This window comes from Bos indicus x Bos taurus, chromosome 2 (assembly GCF_003369695.1).
Source record: "Bos indicus x Bos taurus breed Angus x Brahman F1 hybrid chromosome 2, Bos_hybrid_MaternalHap_v2.0, whole genome shotgun sequence".
Lineage (NCBI taxonomy): Eukaryota > Metazoa > Chordata > Mammalia > Artiodactyla > Bovidae > Bos > Bos indicus x Bos taurus.
In genome coordinates, this window is record NC_040077.1 from 39,529,366 (window position 1) to 39,547,179 (window position 17,814).

The 17,814-nt window shown below is 36.6% G+C and overlaps 1 protein-coding gene across 2 annotated transcripts in view; it reads right to left on the bottom strand.

Annotated features, from left to right (window-relative positions):
• GPD2 (glycerol-3-phosphate dehydrogenase 2) overlaps positions 1-17,814 on the bottom strand; it is a 150,244-nt gene that overhangs the window by 14,977 nt on the left and 117,453 nt on the right. For both annotated transcript variants that reach the window (XM_027560332.1, XM_027560326.1), the window contains exons 8-11: positions 17,129-17,273; positions 9,513-9,706; positions 632-766; positions 200-375 (exon numbers count right to left, since the gene is read on the bottom strand). In XM_027560332.1, coding sequence (XP_027416133.1) covers positions 200-375; positions 632-766; positions 9,513-9,706; positions 17,129-17,273 — 650 coding nt within the window. The remainder of the gene's footprint in view (positions 1-199; positions 376-631; positions 767-9,512; positions 9,707-17,128; positions 17,274-17,814) is intronic.

The following is a 17,814-nucleotide window of genomic DNA, read 5'->3' on the forward strand; positions in this document are numbered from 1 at the left end:
CAGAAACCAAAACATGCATTGCTTTTTTAGCAACTAGAGCAAAATATTTTTTCCCATTAGTTCACTCCCACAGTACACTGTCAGAAGCAAACTGAGCTATAGGAAACTCGGAGTCATGGAGGCCCCATGGTTGCCGATCCTGTTACTGGCAACAGTGAGATTAAGTCAAGAGGAAGATGATGTGGCAACGCACACCCACCTCACTTTCAAGTCCATAGTCCTGGACGAGCCTGATGTAGAGTGTGGGGCTCCAGTCTTTGCCCCCCTGAAGGAAAAGCCCAACTGTTCTACTTGGTCCTGCTTTCAAATTGTGTGCCTTGACTGCGGCATTTATGGTATCTTCTGCCATAGATCGATAGGTTGTCCACTTTCCACCTAAAAATACATTGATAAGTCATTCATCAGGTTACTACCCATTTTTCTTACAGTTAACCCTTTCTCAACTTATTAATAAGAAAATTCACCTGTTGTTTATAACAAATGTGGTGAAGCCATCGGTAAGATGTTACTCAGAATCATTAAAAAAAAAAACAACAAAACCTGTTCATTAGCATTAAATGAGATTTTGATGTGAGAATTTAACTCAAGTTGCTATCCAAAGCACATCCAACAACAAGGTAGCATCCTGTACCTGCTATGGTGATAAGGCCACTCTCGCTGATGTCCACGACATGGTTTCGGGAGATGGACTTCGTGTCTGCAGACTTGGGATCTGTCACAAGGGGGCGAATACCGCTCCACGCAGCCAGGACATCCCCTCTTCTCACTGGGAAGGATCAATGCCAAGAGTTAAAAAGGATGATTCAAAGACACCTCAACAAAACCATGAAATAATTAATAAACAGAAAATAGTTCAGTAAAAGGAACACATAATATGTACTTTAAAAGGGAGGAAAAGCCCTTAAATATAAGAGCTAGATGAGTGGTAAGTTACAATGGGGATGGTGACATCCCCGGCAGTTCGGTGGTTAGGCCCTTGGTTAGGTCCAGGGCTTAGGTCCGTGACTCCATTGCAAGGGGCATGGGTTTGATCTCTGGTAGGGGAACTAAGATCCTGCATGCTGTGCAGAGCAGCCAGAAAAATGGTAAAGGAGGTGAAAAAAAAGCAAAAATCTGGAAAAATCACTGATATGGGTTCTCAAAAAGGAAACAAAATAAATGTTAGCAGCCCTCAGCTGGGACAATCTGCAGTAGTTACAAAGAACAACAACAGTAAAGCAGACACAAAAACCAACCAAGCAAACCAAAAGACTTATGAGTTGTCATATCTCCTCCAAGAATGTATCCTGCTATCTCTTCCCAGAAAAGACAAAAATACTTATTAGGAGAAGAGGGCAATCTGGATTTCAGATCCCATTCACATCTGAATTGTGTGTTCTTATATAGTGAACCTTCTATATATTTAGACAAAGCAGACTTTGAAAAATATTTAAATATATATCTAGCAAATTCTTGTGTAAAGAATCACAAAGACTTTGAAATGACTAAATATTAGACCAGTCCAAAAAAAGAGCACATAACCAAGTACAGGGAAAAGACCCTAAAAAGTTATACTGGATGACAGACAATCTCTCCATCTTGATCTCAAACGAAAGATAGATGTCTGGTAAAGATAACTTCATCTAAGGCTAAGGTAATCCGACATATTTTGGCATAGCTCGTTAAGGGCCACATTCATAATATGACTACAATCTGAAAGAAAGAGGTACCCATACATCTCTACAGGGGTGTTTAATCAAACCCATATTCCAACACTGAATCTAAACAAAGGGAGAATAAAACTCATACGCTAGTGAGGAAAACCTAAGGCTTCCAGTCTTGTTAACTGCTGACCATGAGGGCATCTTGATGCTGGGATACCATCCCTAGATTTGCTCCCTTAGGGGGGATCTTCTTCAACAGATTTAATCCTGATGGTTTCCATGGAATGGGGGTTAATTCTCACTCCACACAATTCCACAAAAGTCTTGTAAAACCGCAACACAAATCATGCAATATTTTAATCTTTACAAAAAGCTTAACTAGGAAATTACCACTATTTTCCATTAGGGTTCAAACTGCTCTCTGAGTCAAAAATAAAACTTAGCCAACCACTTAGAACGTCATTGTGGTCACTGCAAAGTCTCAAAGTGTGTCTCTGAAATTCCTTAGGCAGCCACACTGATCAGGAATTTGGTTTCAATTCTCACAGCCTTCTGACTGATCTTAAAATTATTTGGTAGAAAACTAAACTTTCTAAAGTAAATTTAAAGCACATCCAAATAATCCTTGTGACAAATGCTTTACCTTTTCTGGTATAACAGGCAGAAAAACACATCTATGAATCTGTACTATCTGAAACAAAAAGACCAACCTAAAACATTTGAGTTTTTCATTCAGGGAGGAAAACTAAATGAAGCACAATATATACTGATATGATTTTTAATCCTTATTTTTGAAATTGATACTCAAAAAAAGGAAGAGAAAACATTATCAGGAAGACTTCATAACAGGTCAAGAACCTTAACTTATTTTGCTTGATATCTTAGCATTCAGTTTTTTAGTCTGAGAATTATATCAGATGAATACTGAGATAAAATTTACTTAAAAAGATACACTTAGGATAATCAAATTTTAGATCACATTTAAAGTAAGAATCAGGTTTTATGGCCTAAAGCATTGTTATATTATTACATTAGAGCGTGGTTGGATCAGGGGATCTACTGTCTATCAGTTTTCTCCCAACCTTGAGATTTAATGACTTGTATGGATTATTCAAAATGCCGTTTTGCAGGGGGTGGGGGGATGTGACGAAGAATAAAGCACTTTTTACCTCTCTACCATCTAAATTAAGTAGTGACCAGTCAGGGCTGTGGGTATAATCTAGGACCACAGGGAACAGCATAGCTAAACACGTGAAACATGAATTCTAACTTCTTGTAGAAAAGACAGCAGCAAACTGAACTAACAGGTTTCTCTCTTTATTACTTACTCACCCACAATGGAAACCTTGCACACTGTTACACTCTAATTAAAGTTCTCTTTGGTAAAAGATTCATGAGCAGTGGACAGATAGCACAGAGGACCTTCCAATCCTGCTAGGAACTTCTGCAGCCATATTGTAACAAAATGGGAAACAACTGTGGGGCAAACAACCTGGAGGGTGGGGGAGTGAAAAGCAGTAAGGGTCCTGCACTGAAGGTTTTGCTCAATCACGAAATCAATCACCTCCTGAGACTTCTTATATCTGGAGATCTTCTTTTACAAGATACTGCATTCTTTATTTTATACCAACAAAAAATACCAATTCAACGATTCTAATAAATTGAGTATTTGCTTCTAAACGGTCTATGTAAGTACCTTTAGCTTACGCAGAGTTGTTTCATAGACTTTTCTGCAGTGATGGAACTGTTTTGTACCTACACTGTCTAATTCAACAGCCACCAGCTGCATGAGCTTATGAAGCACTTGAAATGTGGTCCATGCAACTGAGAAACTGAAATTCAAACTTTCTCTCATTTTAACTAATTTAAATTTAAATAAGCACATGATATTCACACATATAGGCTATAATTTTGCGTAATGCAGTTCTAGAACAAAACTGTCAAGTAGTACATCTCAGACTTGTCCTGGTAAATTTTCAAACTGGGTAACTCCCCCATGGCCACCTTGCTCATGTCTCCAATGGAGAAACCATTCAGTGAAATCTGACAGTGAGAATATAATCTGCTGTAATAGAATGTGACTCTCTCCAAAATACTTTACTATCACAGCATGCTCCATACTTAACATTTCAAAGTATCCTTCTCTCCTACTAATCTCATCAATTCAAATAAATGAAAATATTTTTACTAAAGTAAGAACTCCTACCCTCAAGTTCTTACCCAGAAATTGACCCTACCATTCCAGCTGTAGCCAAGAACATCATCTTGGCTGTAGTCAAGAACTCACCATGGTATAATACGTGAGGAAAAACCTCAACTCTAGCTTGTATGCTTCAGAACTCAAAGATTCTATTCACCTTGATTTTCCTGGTCCTCATACTGTCGAGATAGCTAAGCAAGATGGCATTACTGTTGCATCTTTCTCACCATGTTGAAAGTCTTTGGCAGTATCAATTCTAGTATTTCTCAGTACCTCAAATACTGTATCAAGTAGAAGTCATGAATACTGATCAATATATATGAAATGACATATTAGAACATTCTCTGAAGTTTTTATATCAAACAAGAGCTGACATTACAAAATCAAAAGCAATAATATTTTGGCCTCTGAGCCAATATGCTACACTTTAGGTTTCTAATGATTACATATTTAAATAACTGGATATCCTCTTTTAGAATAACTGAAAACTTTAATAAATAAAGTAAATAAAAAGCACCAGGGCTTCCCTGATGGCTCAGACTGTAAAGAATACACCTGCAATGCAGGAGACCAAAGTTCTATCCCTGGGTCACGAAGATCCCCTGGAGAAGGGAATGGCAACCCACTCCAGTATTCTTGCCTGGAGAATTCCATGGACAGAGGAGCCTGGAGACCTACAGTCCATGGTATCGCAAAGAGTCGGACATGACTGAGTGATTAACACTTGCACTTAATAAAACAAGATGGGAGGAAACAACACGACTATTAAAAATGAAAAAAAATTCTTGGTAGACACCACTTATGACAGTAGCTCACCCAGATGGCACCTAGTTGATTTTTAAGTGCCAATTGCGAGTACTTCTGGAGTGTATAAAGGTTCTTGTCAATATTTTCAGAAGGATAGTGAGGAAATAACATAGTCCTCCTAACCACCATGGTTAAGAATTCTTTTTATTATATTATTTTTATTGTAAATAACTCATTCAAGTTTTAGTGTATAAATTATATAATGACTAAAATATAAATAGTAAAGTTGAATAGACATTTTTCACAGCTGGTTGAAAAGACTAAGTGCTGTATAATTGTTTCCAATTATAATTAGTATTTTTATTCTTAAAAACTTGGCAAGAGAAGCGTTGGTTTTAAAAGTTAATAGAAAAGGCAGCCCACAGGAAATGATAATTAAGAGCTAAATGTGCTGTTTTGCTTCACATCAGTTATTTAGCCATACATTTTGGGGTGCTCTTTCTCATGTTTGCCACTTTCAAAAAAATCAATAAAAAGCATGTGAAAATATCTAAACGAACACAGGGGAAACAGCATCAGAAATCAATACTTCTCTACCAGCATGTTTAACCTGCGGAAATGAAGTGTTAATCACAGAAATAAGATACCATATTACATTTATAAACTAATGAAACTAGAAAAAGCAAAGCGCGTGACACTATAATTAAACAGCTGGAAAACATCCAAGCCTGTGTAAGTTGATAACCCTGGTACAATCTCTGGCAGTGAAAAGGCAGGTCTGCAGTGAGTTGATACGGCCAGCTCCGTTGTTAATTGAATAACAGGCAATCTATAAACACTACTAATTGCATATGTGAAAACCTGTGTACAACTAGAGAAGCTGCTTAGAGAAGCACTCCAGAAAAACTCCACGGATAAAGCACTCTGCAGATCTTCTGTCCCCCTCCACCCCTTTAAGTCACAGCTTGGTTCACCACTGCATCCTCCTGATTAACCTCTACACAGCAGACTTAATGATACATTTTTCAAAAGATCATTTTTCCTCCTAATCCAATACACACCACACAACTATCAATTACCCATTTCAGAAAAGAACAAACAAGTAATCTAGAAAATTCAGCCTGTGAATGGTGAGCTTTCTAAATTGTGAAAGAAGACATGGTCTCCTTCCCAACAGACAAAATGCTTTTCAGAATTGTTCTGACGCATTTTGCAGAAGTGTGGCAGCTGCTGTGAACAGCATGGAGTGTTAAGATTTGACACTTTTTTTTTTCTTAAGGATATAGCCATTTGGGGAGGCTCAGAAACTGTTGTCAGAATTTTACTTATCCATCTAATAAATCGTTTTTAAATGATTATTTCAATCCTGGTGAATACTAACCATTTCAAAAACATGGCTCTGGGATCTATACAAAGTTTCTAATTTTTTAAATCTGTAGAGAAGACTGCTTGGCCCAAGTGACTGGTTATGAGAAATGAAACCTCTACTTTAACAGTCACATCCAAATAAGGCCAGTCACTTGAGAGCAAACGTCACCATCATTCCGAAGGTGTCTACCAGCTTCCATGAAATGAACTGAGAGAAGTAATCCACTCCCTAGTGGATATGATATCACATCATGCAACAAACCCAGGACTAGCAACTGGAATATGCACAATATTTAGAAGCATAAATATTAGGGCAAGACTGACATACACAATACCAGGCTCCAACATGAATGACCTATGGGAAAGAAAGTCACTGGGCCTCAGTTTCTTCACCTATAAAATGGAAATTACAAAATAAAACTAATAAGGTTGTTATGAGGAATCAGATAATATAAGCAATAGACTTAGCAGAGGGTCTTGCATAAAAAGCAATCCATGATAGTAGAGTTTTTAAAAATAAAGCACTCATTACCTACTGAGGAAAAATAAGATTAAAATATGTGCAGCAACAGCATGTAGTCAAAAAGACTGAATGGGGCCTGAAGCTGAGTTTCACTTTCACATTTATTTCACTATATTTCACAGTATAGAAGAGAATATCAGGTTTCACCAAAATTCCTTGGAAAAAATACAAATGAGAATGCCTTTACTTTGGAAATAGACATACTTTAGCTAACTAGGACTCTACCAAGACTGAGGGTACTTCCTCATATACTCTGAGGACTTCAGTTCAATAAATAAGAATGAAAAGAAACCATGAAGAATCATTGTGGCTGAATTGCTTTTAAAAGGATAAGCTGATAAGGAGGAAAGGTGTGATAGATGGTGAGCATGGGGAAATAAATGAAGTACAAGCAAGAGCTGTCACTTCTGCTTTTATCCTGGATGTTTGCTACCTAGAGAATTCTTAATCTCAAGATTCCTGAGACCACCAGTGGAAAGGCAATTTGCAGTGTCCGCATGTTACAATTTACAGTATCCACATATTAATTTCAATCGATTTTTACAAAAAAATCAAAGTTCACAAAAATTCCTCATTAGTTTCACCAATTAACCTGATCACCAAAAGGTATGTTAACTGAAAAGCTCTCTACAGACCAAGGAGGTCCTAGCTGGTATTACCAAGTCCTCTATGTATTAATAAGCAGAATAAAAGTGAGCGGTATAGGCTTGGTGTCTGTTCTAGCCCAAGGCTCATTTCACTAGTGGAAATCCCTACCCATGATATGGGCACAGCAGCTTCTTGGAACCTATACCTGTTTCCAGCACATCCAGTCTCTGGGCACATATAAGCAGTTAGATTTCTCATTCGTGCATCTGAACTTTAAGAATTTGGAACCTGTCAACTATAGCTCTCTGCTCTTGAATTAATTTTGTTTCTTGCTCTAGCAATCTAAACTTCCTGCTCTTGGAATCCAATATAAACCCACTTTTAAAAAATATATCCAGGTAAATGTGAAATGAAGCAGGATTCAGTAACAATAATCAGTTCATTAAAGTACAGTCATACCCAGATAAAGCTCCTTCTATCTCACAAAATGAGGGGAAAAAGTATCAAGCTGAAATTGCAATGGATATTAAACTGGGCATAACTGTTTGTTAAATAACTGTGTGTGAGTATGTGTGTGTGTGAAAGAGTATAAGTTTGGCCACATAGATTTCAATTACATGTACTTAATATATTTATACTATTATTACAGATATCCAAAGAAACTCTACTCAAAATGAAATTACAACCATTATTTGAAATTAGAAGAAACTAAAACTATATAATATGGATCAATCAATCAAACTAGGAGAATCCGCTAAACCACTTTGTAAAGCAGTTTGTTTTGTTTGATTGTAAATGTGTGATCACATAATGAAAAGAATTCCTTAGGGAAAAAGGATTCATAGATTCTAGTGAGTCACATTAAGACAAAAACTGTGTCCTTGCATGGCCTCCATTGAAGCCAACATTACAGGAGATTCCTGATATAAACAGATGATGACTATTTTTCAAAAATCTTAAATTTTGTACCTTCATATAAAAAGATTTTCATATTGCTACTAGCATCAAAAACCTTGAAAGCACCTAATTCGTTTTGATTTAAAATAATTATAAGTAGCATACCAGATATATATAACAAGCTTTGAAACTGAATAAAGAACACTTACCCTTAAGGAGCTCCAAGTGAGAATATATCTTACATTATTACCTGTTATACACTGCTGTGATATACCAGCTCAGTGATCTAAGGGACTACAAAAGATAGGCGGCTTCTGAAGTATAAATAATATTTTGCCAAAATGAAAACTTGGGGGAAAGACTATCCAAGAGCAAGACTTCGACCTACATAAACAAGGCATGAAGATTTAAAAGTGCATGACCTGATTTGGAAATAATAAGTCATGCAATATAATTAAATGATTGAATGCACAGAGGTGGAATAGCTGAATGCAAACCTGCCAAGACAAGTCATGAAAAGCCTTAGATTCCGTATGAGATAGTTAAATAACTTTGCTAAAGTTAATGATGAGACATCAAAGGGATATTTTTGTGCAGGGATGTGATGATAGAATTGTGTTTTATAGAGTTCTGATGGAAGGACCAGACCAGGTGAGGACACAGACCTGATGCACGAAAGCTAGTTAGGGGGTCAGTGCAACTGTTTAAGTGAAATATGACCCAGGCTTGAACCAGGGCAATGGAAGCGAGAGGGGATTTACATGATACTTCGGAGTACGCAGAGATGGGAACTGGACTGGATGTAGAAAGAGAAGGATCAACAAAGATAAGCATGCCATTCCAGCCTGGGTGACTAGATGGATGGTGAGGTTATTAAGTGAGATAGGAAATAATGTTGGAAAACTTTTGAAACTACTGTGAATTTAAAAAAATGCATTATACCATATATATCCACTGGAGAAAATACTATGACATCCAAGTTAAAAGAAGGCATGTTCAATCAAGTTAGCCCTGGAAAGAAGTGAACTTTATCTTTTTCAATTAAAACAGCATGCTTATTAGCTAAAACCATAGTTAATATTCCAGTTTCTACATAGTAACAGCTCACTAAATTTCTTAGAATACATTCCTCTATCCTCTCATTTCTCTAACTAATTCTTTCCTTTGGGTATCCTAGATTTGTCAATCATACCTTCTCAAGCTCTAGAAATTAGTGATGCAAACATTTCATACTCTCCTAGAAAAGCATGGGTGTTTAGAGCCCTGCCGGACTGGCACTCCAATCTTGCTATTAGAAATGACCAGAAGAGGATGGTATGCATTTCATGTGGATATAGAAAGTGGAGGGGGAAAAAGGCAACTTCTTCCTATTGTGTTATGCCTCGGCCTTCATAAGGCTTCTAGAAGAAGTGGTCAGTACCTAAGAGTCAGAGCCAGCCAGCTGTGAAGATGAGTCAGTGGGGGCGCATGGGAGTTATCTAGTGAAAGCTGGGATGGTGTGGAAGATATAAAAAAGGGAGAGTAAACTTAAAGGAATGCATGTTACCTTCAACATCACAACTCAAGTAGTTACGCACTTCATTCAAAATGAAGTTGATATCTTCTTCGGAAGGAATGGGATGGTGTGTAACATCAGTTGGAGTGTCGGTAGTGCCAGCTATAGTCATCTTTTGCCAGGGCAAGAAGAAAATAACTCTCCCATCACTGGTCGCTGGGTCAAGAAGTCCCATGCTCTCTGGGCTGGGGTGAAAAGAAAGGGTCACATATTTCTGAAGTCAGCCAGAGTTCAATCTTAATCTGCATTCTAAAACATTTTATTCACTAATTCTCATATAAGCAAATTAGGAACACACGAACTATTACTTTGCCGCTAACCTAATCTAGAAATTCCTAAAAGAAAAAAAATGGTAATACAAAAGAAATCAAGCAAATGTTTTTATAATAATATTCTACAGCAAAACCAGCAATGCAAGGTGAGTTAAGTAGGTGGACTTCAATTCCGATTGTTTGGGTCTTTAGATCCCTTGCACCATTCACATCAGATAATGTCAGCAGGATAAATGCCTATAATTCCTTTCATGATGGTCACTTAAGTTCTTCAACCTTTTTTCAAGCCCATGGAAAGTATTTTCCTGGAACATGTGACATTTGGTACATCTTTCTGTATAAGGTCTGAGAAGTCTGTGAGAAAAGTGAAGGGTCTAACTTTCTAGAAACTAAAATATAATCAAAAAGTTCTTTACTCTCTTTTGCCTGAATAAGCTTATACCACTTCACCAAATATGAGATTTCTTACTTTATTTCAATTTTACTGAAATCTCAAGAAATGTATCCATGAGAAAAGGGCTCAGTTTTCTATTATTACCTGGATAACAGTGTACTGGGATAAGATCAAAAAGGAGAGAAATATTTTAGCAATGAAAATCTTTAAATAGGCAGAAGATGCCAGTGTATTATACTACTAAATTAAGCTTTAAGGACGCCTCTTCTGCCAGACCAAAATCTTCAAAAATATTAAGAATTTTTCTAATACCTACTTAATATTCTAAAATCAAATTGTAAAACACACTTGCAAGAAGATGCAACTGAAAATAAACACTGATAAAACCTGCCCAGTTGTGTTATTGAATCATTAGTAACTATTGTTTTAATGGATTCATTAACCATTCTAAAATTTTGGAGACATTGTTAAAATGGCAGGAGGAATTTCAAAGTGTCATTTTCAAATAGTTGAACACTACAAACCTTCAGATAGCTGAATTTGACTGAATTCTCATAAGGAACCAATGTTAAAGGTATTTTCTGTAAATATATTTTCAGCTTCTATTAATAATATTTCTTAAATAGGAAACATAATTCTATTTGGTTTCAATAAATTCCAAAAATCCCTGTTATGCTCACACATTTTAAAAGACATACAGTCAACTATTCATAGTTGCTGCTGCTGCTGCTGCTGCTAAGTCGCTTCAGTCGTGTCCGACTCTGTGCAACCCCATAGACGGCAGCCCACCAGGCTTCCCGTCCCTGGGATTCTCCAGGCAAGAACACTGGAGTGGGTTGCCATTTCCTTCTCCAATGCATGAAAGTGAACAGTGAAAGTGAAGTCGCTCAGTCGTGTCCTACTCTTAGCGACCCCATGGACCGCAGGCTACCAGGCGCCTCCATCCATGGGATTTTCCAGGCAGAAGTACTGGAGTGGGTCTTTCTCTTAAAATTAAAAAAACAAGAAACTCAAGATTCAAATGTGTAAGGATGAGAGTCTGAATACATTTAAAAGCAAACCCAAAATGACTTTTTTATGAAAAGGAATCCATAGTCAGTTTAGTTAATGCATCTTCTTCATTGAAACTACAAGGAGTAATAATACTTCTTTGCAAAGACTCGTCAGCCCCATGAAATGCCTGCCATGTCCATACAGCCTTTGTAGAAAGAAATCACTATCTGTTGTCTACATGAGACACAGGAGAGAGTAGGCTTCAATTCTTCTATTTAGCATATGCAAAAATCACCCCAAAGTGTGTCAATCATTTAAACCTTCAGTGAGGATCTCATCTTCACTCAGGGTTACTTAAAGTAATTTTACTTTCAAAAAATATACTGAAAGCTATAAATATCGAGTATTTTCAGTCTCTGTGTGTCTACAGTTTTCCTTTGTACTTGCCATAAAACTTGCTAAAGATCTTAAAAGAAACTAGTTAAAATATGGTTTGTAAGCACCTAATTTGATCCTGGGTTGATATGCCCTTATATTAAACATGTCACTTTGTGATAGAAATTAGCTCATGAGTTCAACTTTCAATTTGGTAAATAGTCCTATATTGAAACAAAAGGATAAATTCTACATTCTAAAATTTAAGGAACAAATTACATGTTGGTATAATATATATATGACCATTTTATGGGCTAGATACTATGTGATGTATCTAAGCAACTCAATAAACTTGATCAACTTCAGCATAAAATTATAATATTCAGCAACTGAGACATGAAATGCTGTTGGAAAAGCACAACTACTGAATCTTTTAAAACCTCTCAGTGCAATAAAAGCAGTTTAAAGGGTGAATGTGATAGTTACCAACACACACATAACTGGAACCTGTAGAGAATCAACTGCTTAAGTGAAGACATATGTGTCAAACATAAAATTAACAAGCACAGAGGGAAGACAAAGCTATTAATGAATGGTATAAAAATTTAAGAATCCACTTGGAAATACTTCTCATCAGTTCTAAATTACCTAATTCATAACTCACCCTTAGGGAAAAGTTTGTTTTCTTACGAAGAATTAATTCTGCAAGGTCGCACAAAAGTTTGAAAATGGCTGTCAACTATAGGGATGGTACATACAACGCGGTGAGGCATAGGTCTTTTCTCAATATGCATAAGTCACTTGACATCAGCAGAAGAAGCTTGCTGCTAATTTATGTGTGTGTCTAGGATTAGATGTAATGAAAATTTTTCTCATGCAGACCATTGCCATCCTGAAGTACCCTTATTTAAACTGAAATCAATTTATTACTAACTACTCAGCAATCAGTGTTGGAGCCAGCAGTATGCACACATATTATAGGGAAAAAAAAAAAAACTGACCTCTCACCAGTAGTAAAAAGCATCTGTAGGCTAAAAGGAGGAGACAACTATTTTCATGTATTTCAGTCATTTGATGTATTGTAGTTTTTTGGGTTTTTTTTAATTTTTATTTTATTTTTAAACTTCACATAATTGTATTAGTTTTGCCAAATAGCAAAATGAATCTGCCACTGGTATACATGTGTTCCCCATCCTGAACCCTCCTCCCTCCTCCCTCCCCATACCATCCCTCTGGGTCATCCCAGTGCACTAGCCCCAAGCATCCAGTATCGTGCATCGAACCTGGATTGGCAACTCGTTTCTTACATGATATTTTACATGTTTCAATGCCATTCTCCCAAATCTTTCCACCCTCTCCCTCTCCCACAGAGTCCATAAGACTGTTCTATACATCAGTGTCTCTTTTGCTGTCTCGTACACCGGGTTATTGTTACCATCTTTCTAAATTCCATATATATGCATTAGTATACTGTATTGGTGTTTTTCCTTCTGGCTTACTTCACTCTGTATAATAGGCTCCAGTTTCATCCACCTCATTAGAACTGATTCAAATGTATTCTTTTTAATGGCTGAGTAATACTCCATTGTGTATATGTACCACAGCTTTCTTATCCATTTTGTAAGATCATCTACCCACAACTCTGATGAAAATTCCAGATTTTTTAATTGGAGGATAATTGCTTTATCGTGTTGTGTTGGTCTCTGCCATACAACAATGTGAATTAATCATAAGTATACATATGTTCCCTCCTTCTTGAACCTCCTTCCCACCCCTCTAGGTTGTCATAGAGCACCAGGTTGAGCTCCCTGGGTTATACAGCAACTTCTCAGTTCTTAATGTAAAGAGTGCCTTCAAAAGTAAATGATTTCTGTGTGTTGAGTTTTCTGAAAATTAAAATAATCTAGAGAAAGAGAGAAAGCTGCTACGATGGCACAAGATAATTCTACATGTGGAATGTTAGGGTCATAATAAGCTTAATAAATGCCATAAAGAAACTCTGAAAATAGCCCAACAGGGTAGACTGCATATCGAGTCCTTATTCCCCGTTTAGCAGCCTACACTCAATAAACCAGTGGCTCTTGAAGTCATTGTATTGTCAAACTGATCAGCTTCTAGTTGAAATGCTAGGCCTTAAGTTATTGCTGCTGCTGCTAAGTCGCTTCAGTCGTGTCCGACTCTGTGTGACCCCATAGACGGCAGCCCACCAGGCTCCCCCGTCCCTGGGATTCTCCAGGCAAGAACACTGGAGTGGGTTGCCATTTCCTTCTCCAATGCATGAAAGTGAAAAGTCAAAGTGAAGCCTTAAATTATTATCAGCTGGTTATAAGGGCAGCACCATAAGGTCTTACTCATCTCTGAGGACCTAGTAGAATCCTTGAGTTACAGCTGTTGAGTGAAGACTGACTGAGAAATCCAGAGAGCTATTTCAGTCTGAGATCTCTGGACCTCACCCACCCAAGAGAACAATTTGATATGGAGAGAAAAACCGTCCCTTGGATACCAGCGATATAGCTGCTCAAAGTCAGTACTGAAAGAGGGACCAAACACTTAACCCAGACTGTAATCCCAAACCAAGGGACTCATCTGCAAACAGAGACTGAACAGGAACTGGGCTGCCAGGCCACTCCTCCAAGGTTCTCCACAGGATGTTTAGTGGCTGTGGTTCGAGGTGCTAAAAACGGAGATATTAATTTCTCCCAAAGTAGAACGAGATCACTTACTGCATCTTAAACAGACCCAGCTGTGACTAACACTTTTACAACTTACAGGCATGGGTCTGAAACTAATGCCTAATTTTTAGGATTAAGAAAGACTTTCTGTTTTGAAAGTATTACATGCAGGTGATATGTATTTATATTTCTTAAAAACCACCTATCTGCTCTGTTGTTAGCATATTATAAAGCATAGTAGAGAACATATATATAGCATGAGTTCCTTCATGAAAAAAAGTTTAAAAGGATATACATTTGTGCAAGCATAAACATAAAATTTTATGGAAGAAATCAGAAAGAAGCATTATTGAAAACTGAAGCTGGGGACATGAGGAAAAGAGGGAGACTTTCACTTTTCATTCTATATCTTTCTATTTTTCTATAGCAATTACTTTTGTTTATTTTTGTCTACAGGAGTTATCTGGGCAGTAAAAATAAAAATCATATTTTGTTTTATATTTTAATATCTATATATTTAAAATTCCCTTATAGGTATTAGATTAAAATTTTAATTAGAAAAAGGAACAATCTCAGTTTGGGCAAGTTAACACAAAAAGTTAGTAGAACTCATCAAAAATTTACCGGTCATTATTATGTACCAGATAATCTACCAGGAGCTGCAGATGTAGTAGTCATGAAAATAAAGAAAAAATAAACAAAGGAATATTGTCAAAATGTACACAAATTAGGAACTATCATGAGATAAGCAACCAGAAGCTGAAAATGAGCAGCTTCCCAAAGTTGCACAGTTAACAAGGGGTAAAGCGATGAACAAACCAGGAAGTTCTTTACCCAGGTATCACCTTATCTTACTCTTCATTCTGTCTTTGTCTGTATACTTCAAAGAGTAGAATGTCTTCACATTTTAACGACAGACAAACTAAGGTTTACAGAATAAAACGGCTTGTCCGAAACAGTGTCATTATGAAGTGGCAGAAATAACGTAGGGAATAATACCGAATACTAACGTGTCCTCTGATATCATGGGACAATAGTAAAGACATGAAACACAACGCACAAGCAAGATCTAAGCAAGTGTAAGGACTGGGGTGATGCGTGTGTGTCTACGCTTTAGGTACGACATCTGTACTCCAACAGATGTTAAAAAAAATGCTTCCAAAGACTTACAAACTAGCTGACCTTGCAAATTTTTATCCAACACAAAATAAATGCATATAATTGTGTCTGAAACTATTTTTGAAAACCTCTATATACAAGAAACATTTGCAACATGTACATATATTTACTTCTCGCCTTTTCATTTGAACTAAACTTCTGCTTAACAGTTTTTAAGACTCTATTAAGCACCACTGCATAAGTTTTTATTATTGAGATTGGAAGCACCATGGTCTCTACAGTTCTAAGTGAAAACACTGATGACTGTCTATTAATTATATGTAGACATTTAGAAAAGGACAAAGAAACCTTGGAAGCTGGTGGACATGAAATTTCATTAATATTCTTCTTGGTAGAAGTGTGATATCTTTCTCATTAGAAGTGTGCTTGGTACAATATCTTGGACTCTCTTCAAGAAGACTTAGTGGAAAACTAACTAACAAGTCAGCAGCATCCATTACATAGTGGGATGGCATTCTAGAAGAATGCAGATATTAAATGAAATGTCACGGATCTGTATATCTGTTTTATCAAATATTAAAAATATGTCTTTTATGGAAAATTATTAGAATATAGAAGTGATAACTCCCATTCTAACCATGTTACCTAGAAATGATAACCTTTTACTCATAATCACATCACCTAGAGGCAATCACCATTGGTATTTAAAATACTTCTTTTCATCTTTTTCTAGATACTTATATAATGTTTGCTCATGTTACACATACAATCTTCTATCCTCCACTCTAAATTAACACTGTATCTCTAGGGTTTTCCTAGGACACTAAAATTATTCAGAATTTTTAATGGCCATATAATATTCCCTTGTGCAAATACACCATAATTTACTTATCCATCCTCCTAAGGTTAGAAACTGATGTGGTTTTTAATATTTCTCAACTACAAATGATGTCTTAATGAATACCTTGAGCATAAATCATGATTTCACAGAATTATGTACTAGTTTGCCTATTAGATTGCCACATATGGAAATAAAAATGTTCCATATTCATCATGGATGCATGAACTTTTCCCCAGATATTTTTGAAATGTACATTAGGGGTAATCATTATTAGTTTCTTGGGATCATACATGTTTGTTTTCAAATTTATTAAAAATAAAAAATACTAAAAATTCAAATGCACATTAAAAATTGCAGTTTCATGTGCATCACCCCACTTAAAGGATTTTCAATTAATAGCTGTTCTTATTTCATCTCTATCCCTGCCCATTTCTCTACCTCTGATTATCTTTGCCAAAATGATAAATCAGAAATTATAAATTATTTTTCAAAATATATTTCAAAAATTATAAGAATATTTGGTCCTCATTTTCAGATTCTTCATAAGCAAGTCTGGGTATTTTATAAAATGAACTTTTTAGTGTTTTCATGTAAATGTCTTTTATGGACATTTTTGCAAAATTAATTTTAGGGTTTCCATGAAAATTAAAATTCAGAAATACTACGACTTAGCCTCTGATGATGAGTACACTGAAAAAAAGTACAAAAACAGATTCCAAATCACTAACTCATAGAAAGGAGTATTGCCATAAAAACTACGAAATTCTCAAGCCTGGTTTGTGATGTGTGTTTTGGAAGAGCTTTTTTTTTCAGTCATTTCTCCTCATTTTGAACAGTGAGCTAGACCATCTATTATGAAGAAAGGTATGCTCTAAGAATACGTGTAGACAATTTCTTGCGGCCCTTCTTCGATGATGACGCATGAGTGGGAACACGGGTACCTGTAGTAACCAGGCATCACGATGTGGACGCCAGCACTCGGCTGGCAGATAGCTGTGGTGTCCTTATCATCCATTTTGCGCACGGTGTCTGTGAAAGGTCCCGTGGCATTGATAACACACTTGGCTCTCACATCAAATTCCTCCCCTGTGAAAGAAAGCAGTGTCAGTCACACACCCCATTTGTTTCTCTGCTCACTGATGCTTTAGATTATTAATTCATCTATTAACTTATGGTGGAGTATACATTATCACTTGAGTGATACAGGCAACCAGAGTCATTGAGAAGCCACACAACAGGCCTGCATGTGAGTACATTTAACCAAAAACAAGTCCAAACTGCAGGAAAAAAACACGCTGCTTTTTCATTTCAGCTCTCATTCTAGTTTGCAAAATGCCTGACATTAAAGTGTCAAATAAGAAGAAAGTGAGTAAATGAGCTGCTTTCTCCTTAAAACTCAAAAGTGTGAGCAGTGGTTTTGAAGGAAACGACGTAATTCTGAAACTTCGCCCACCTGGCCACAAAACTGGACAGGCAAGCAAATCTCACCAAAGTTAAAGTGATTGACTTGAATGGCACGTAAACACACTGCTTCTGTCACCTAAAGGATACTTTTTGAAGCTAGCCACATTTATTGACTTTTCTTAATAACATGTTTTTGTAAAGAAAGCATAATGCATTCATTATG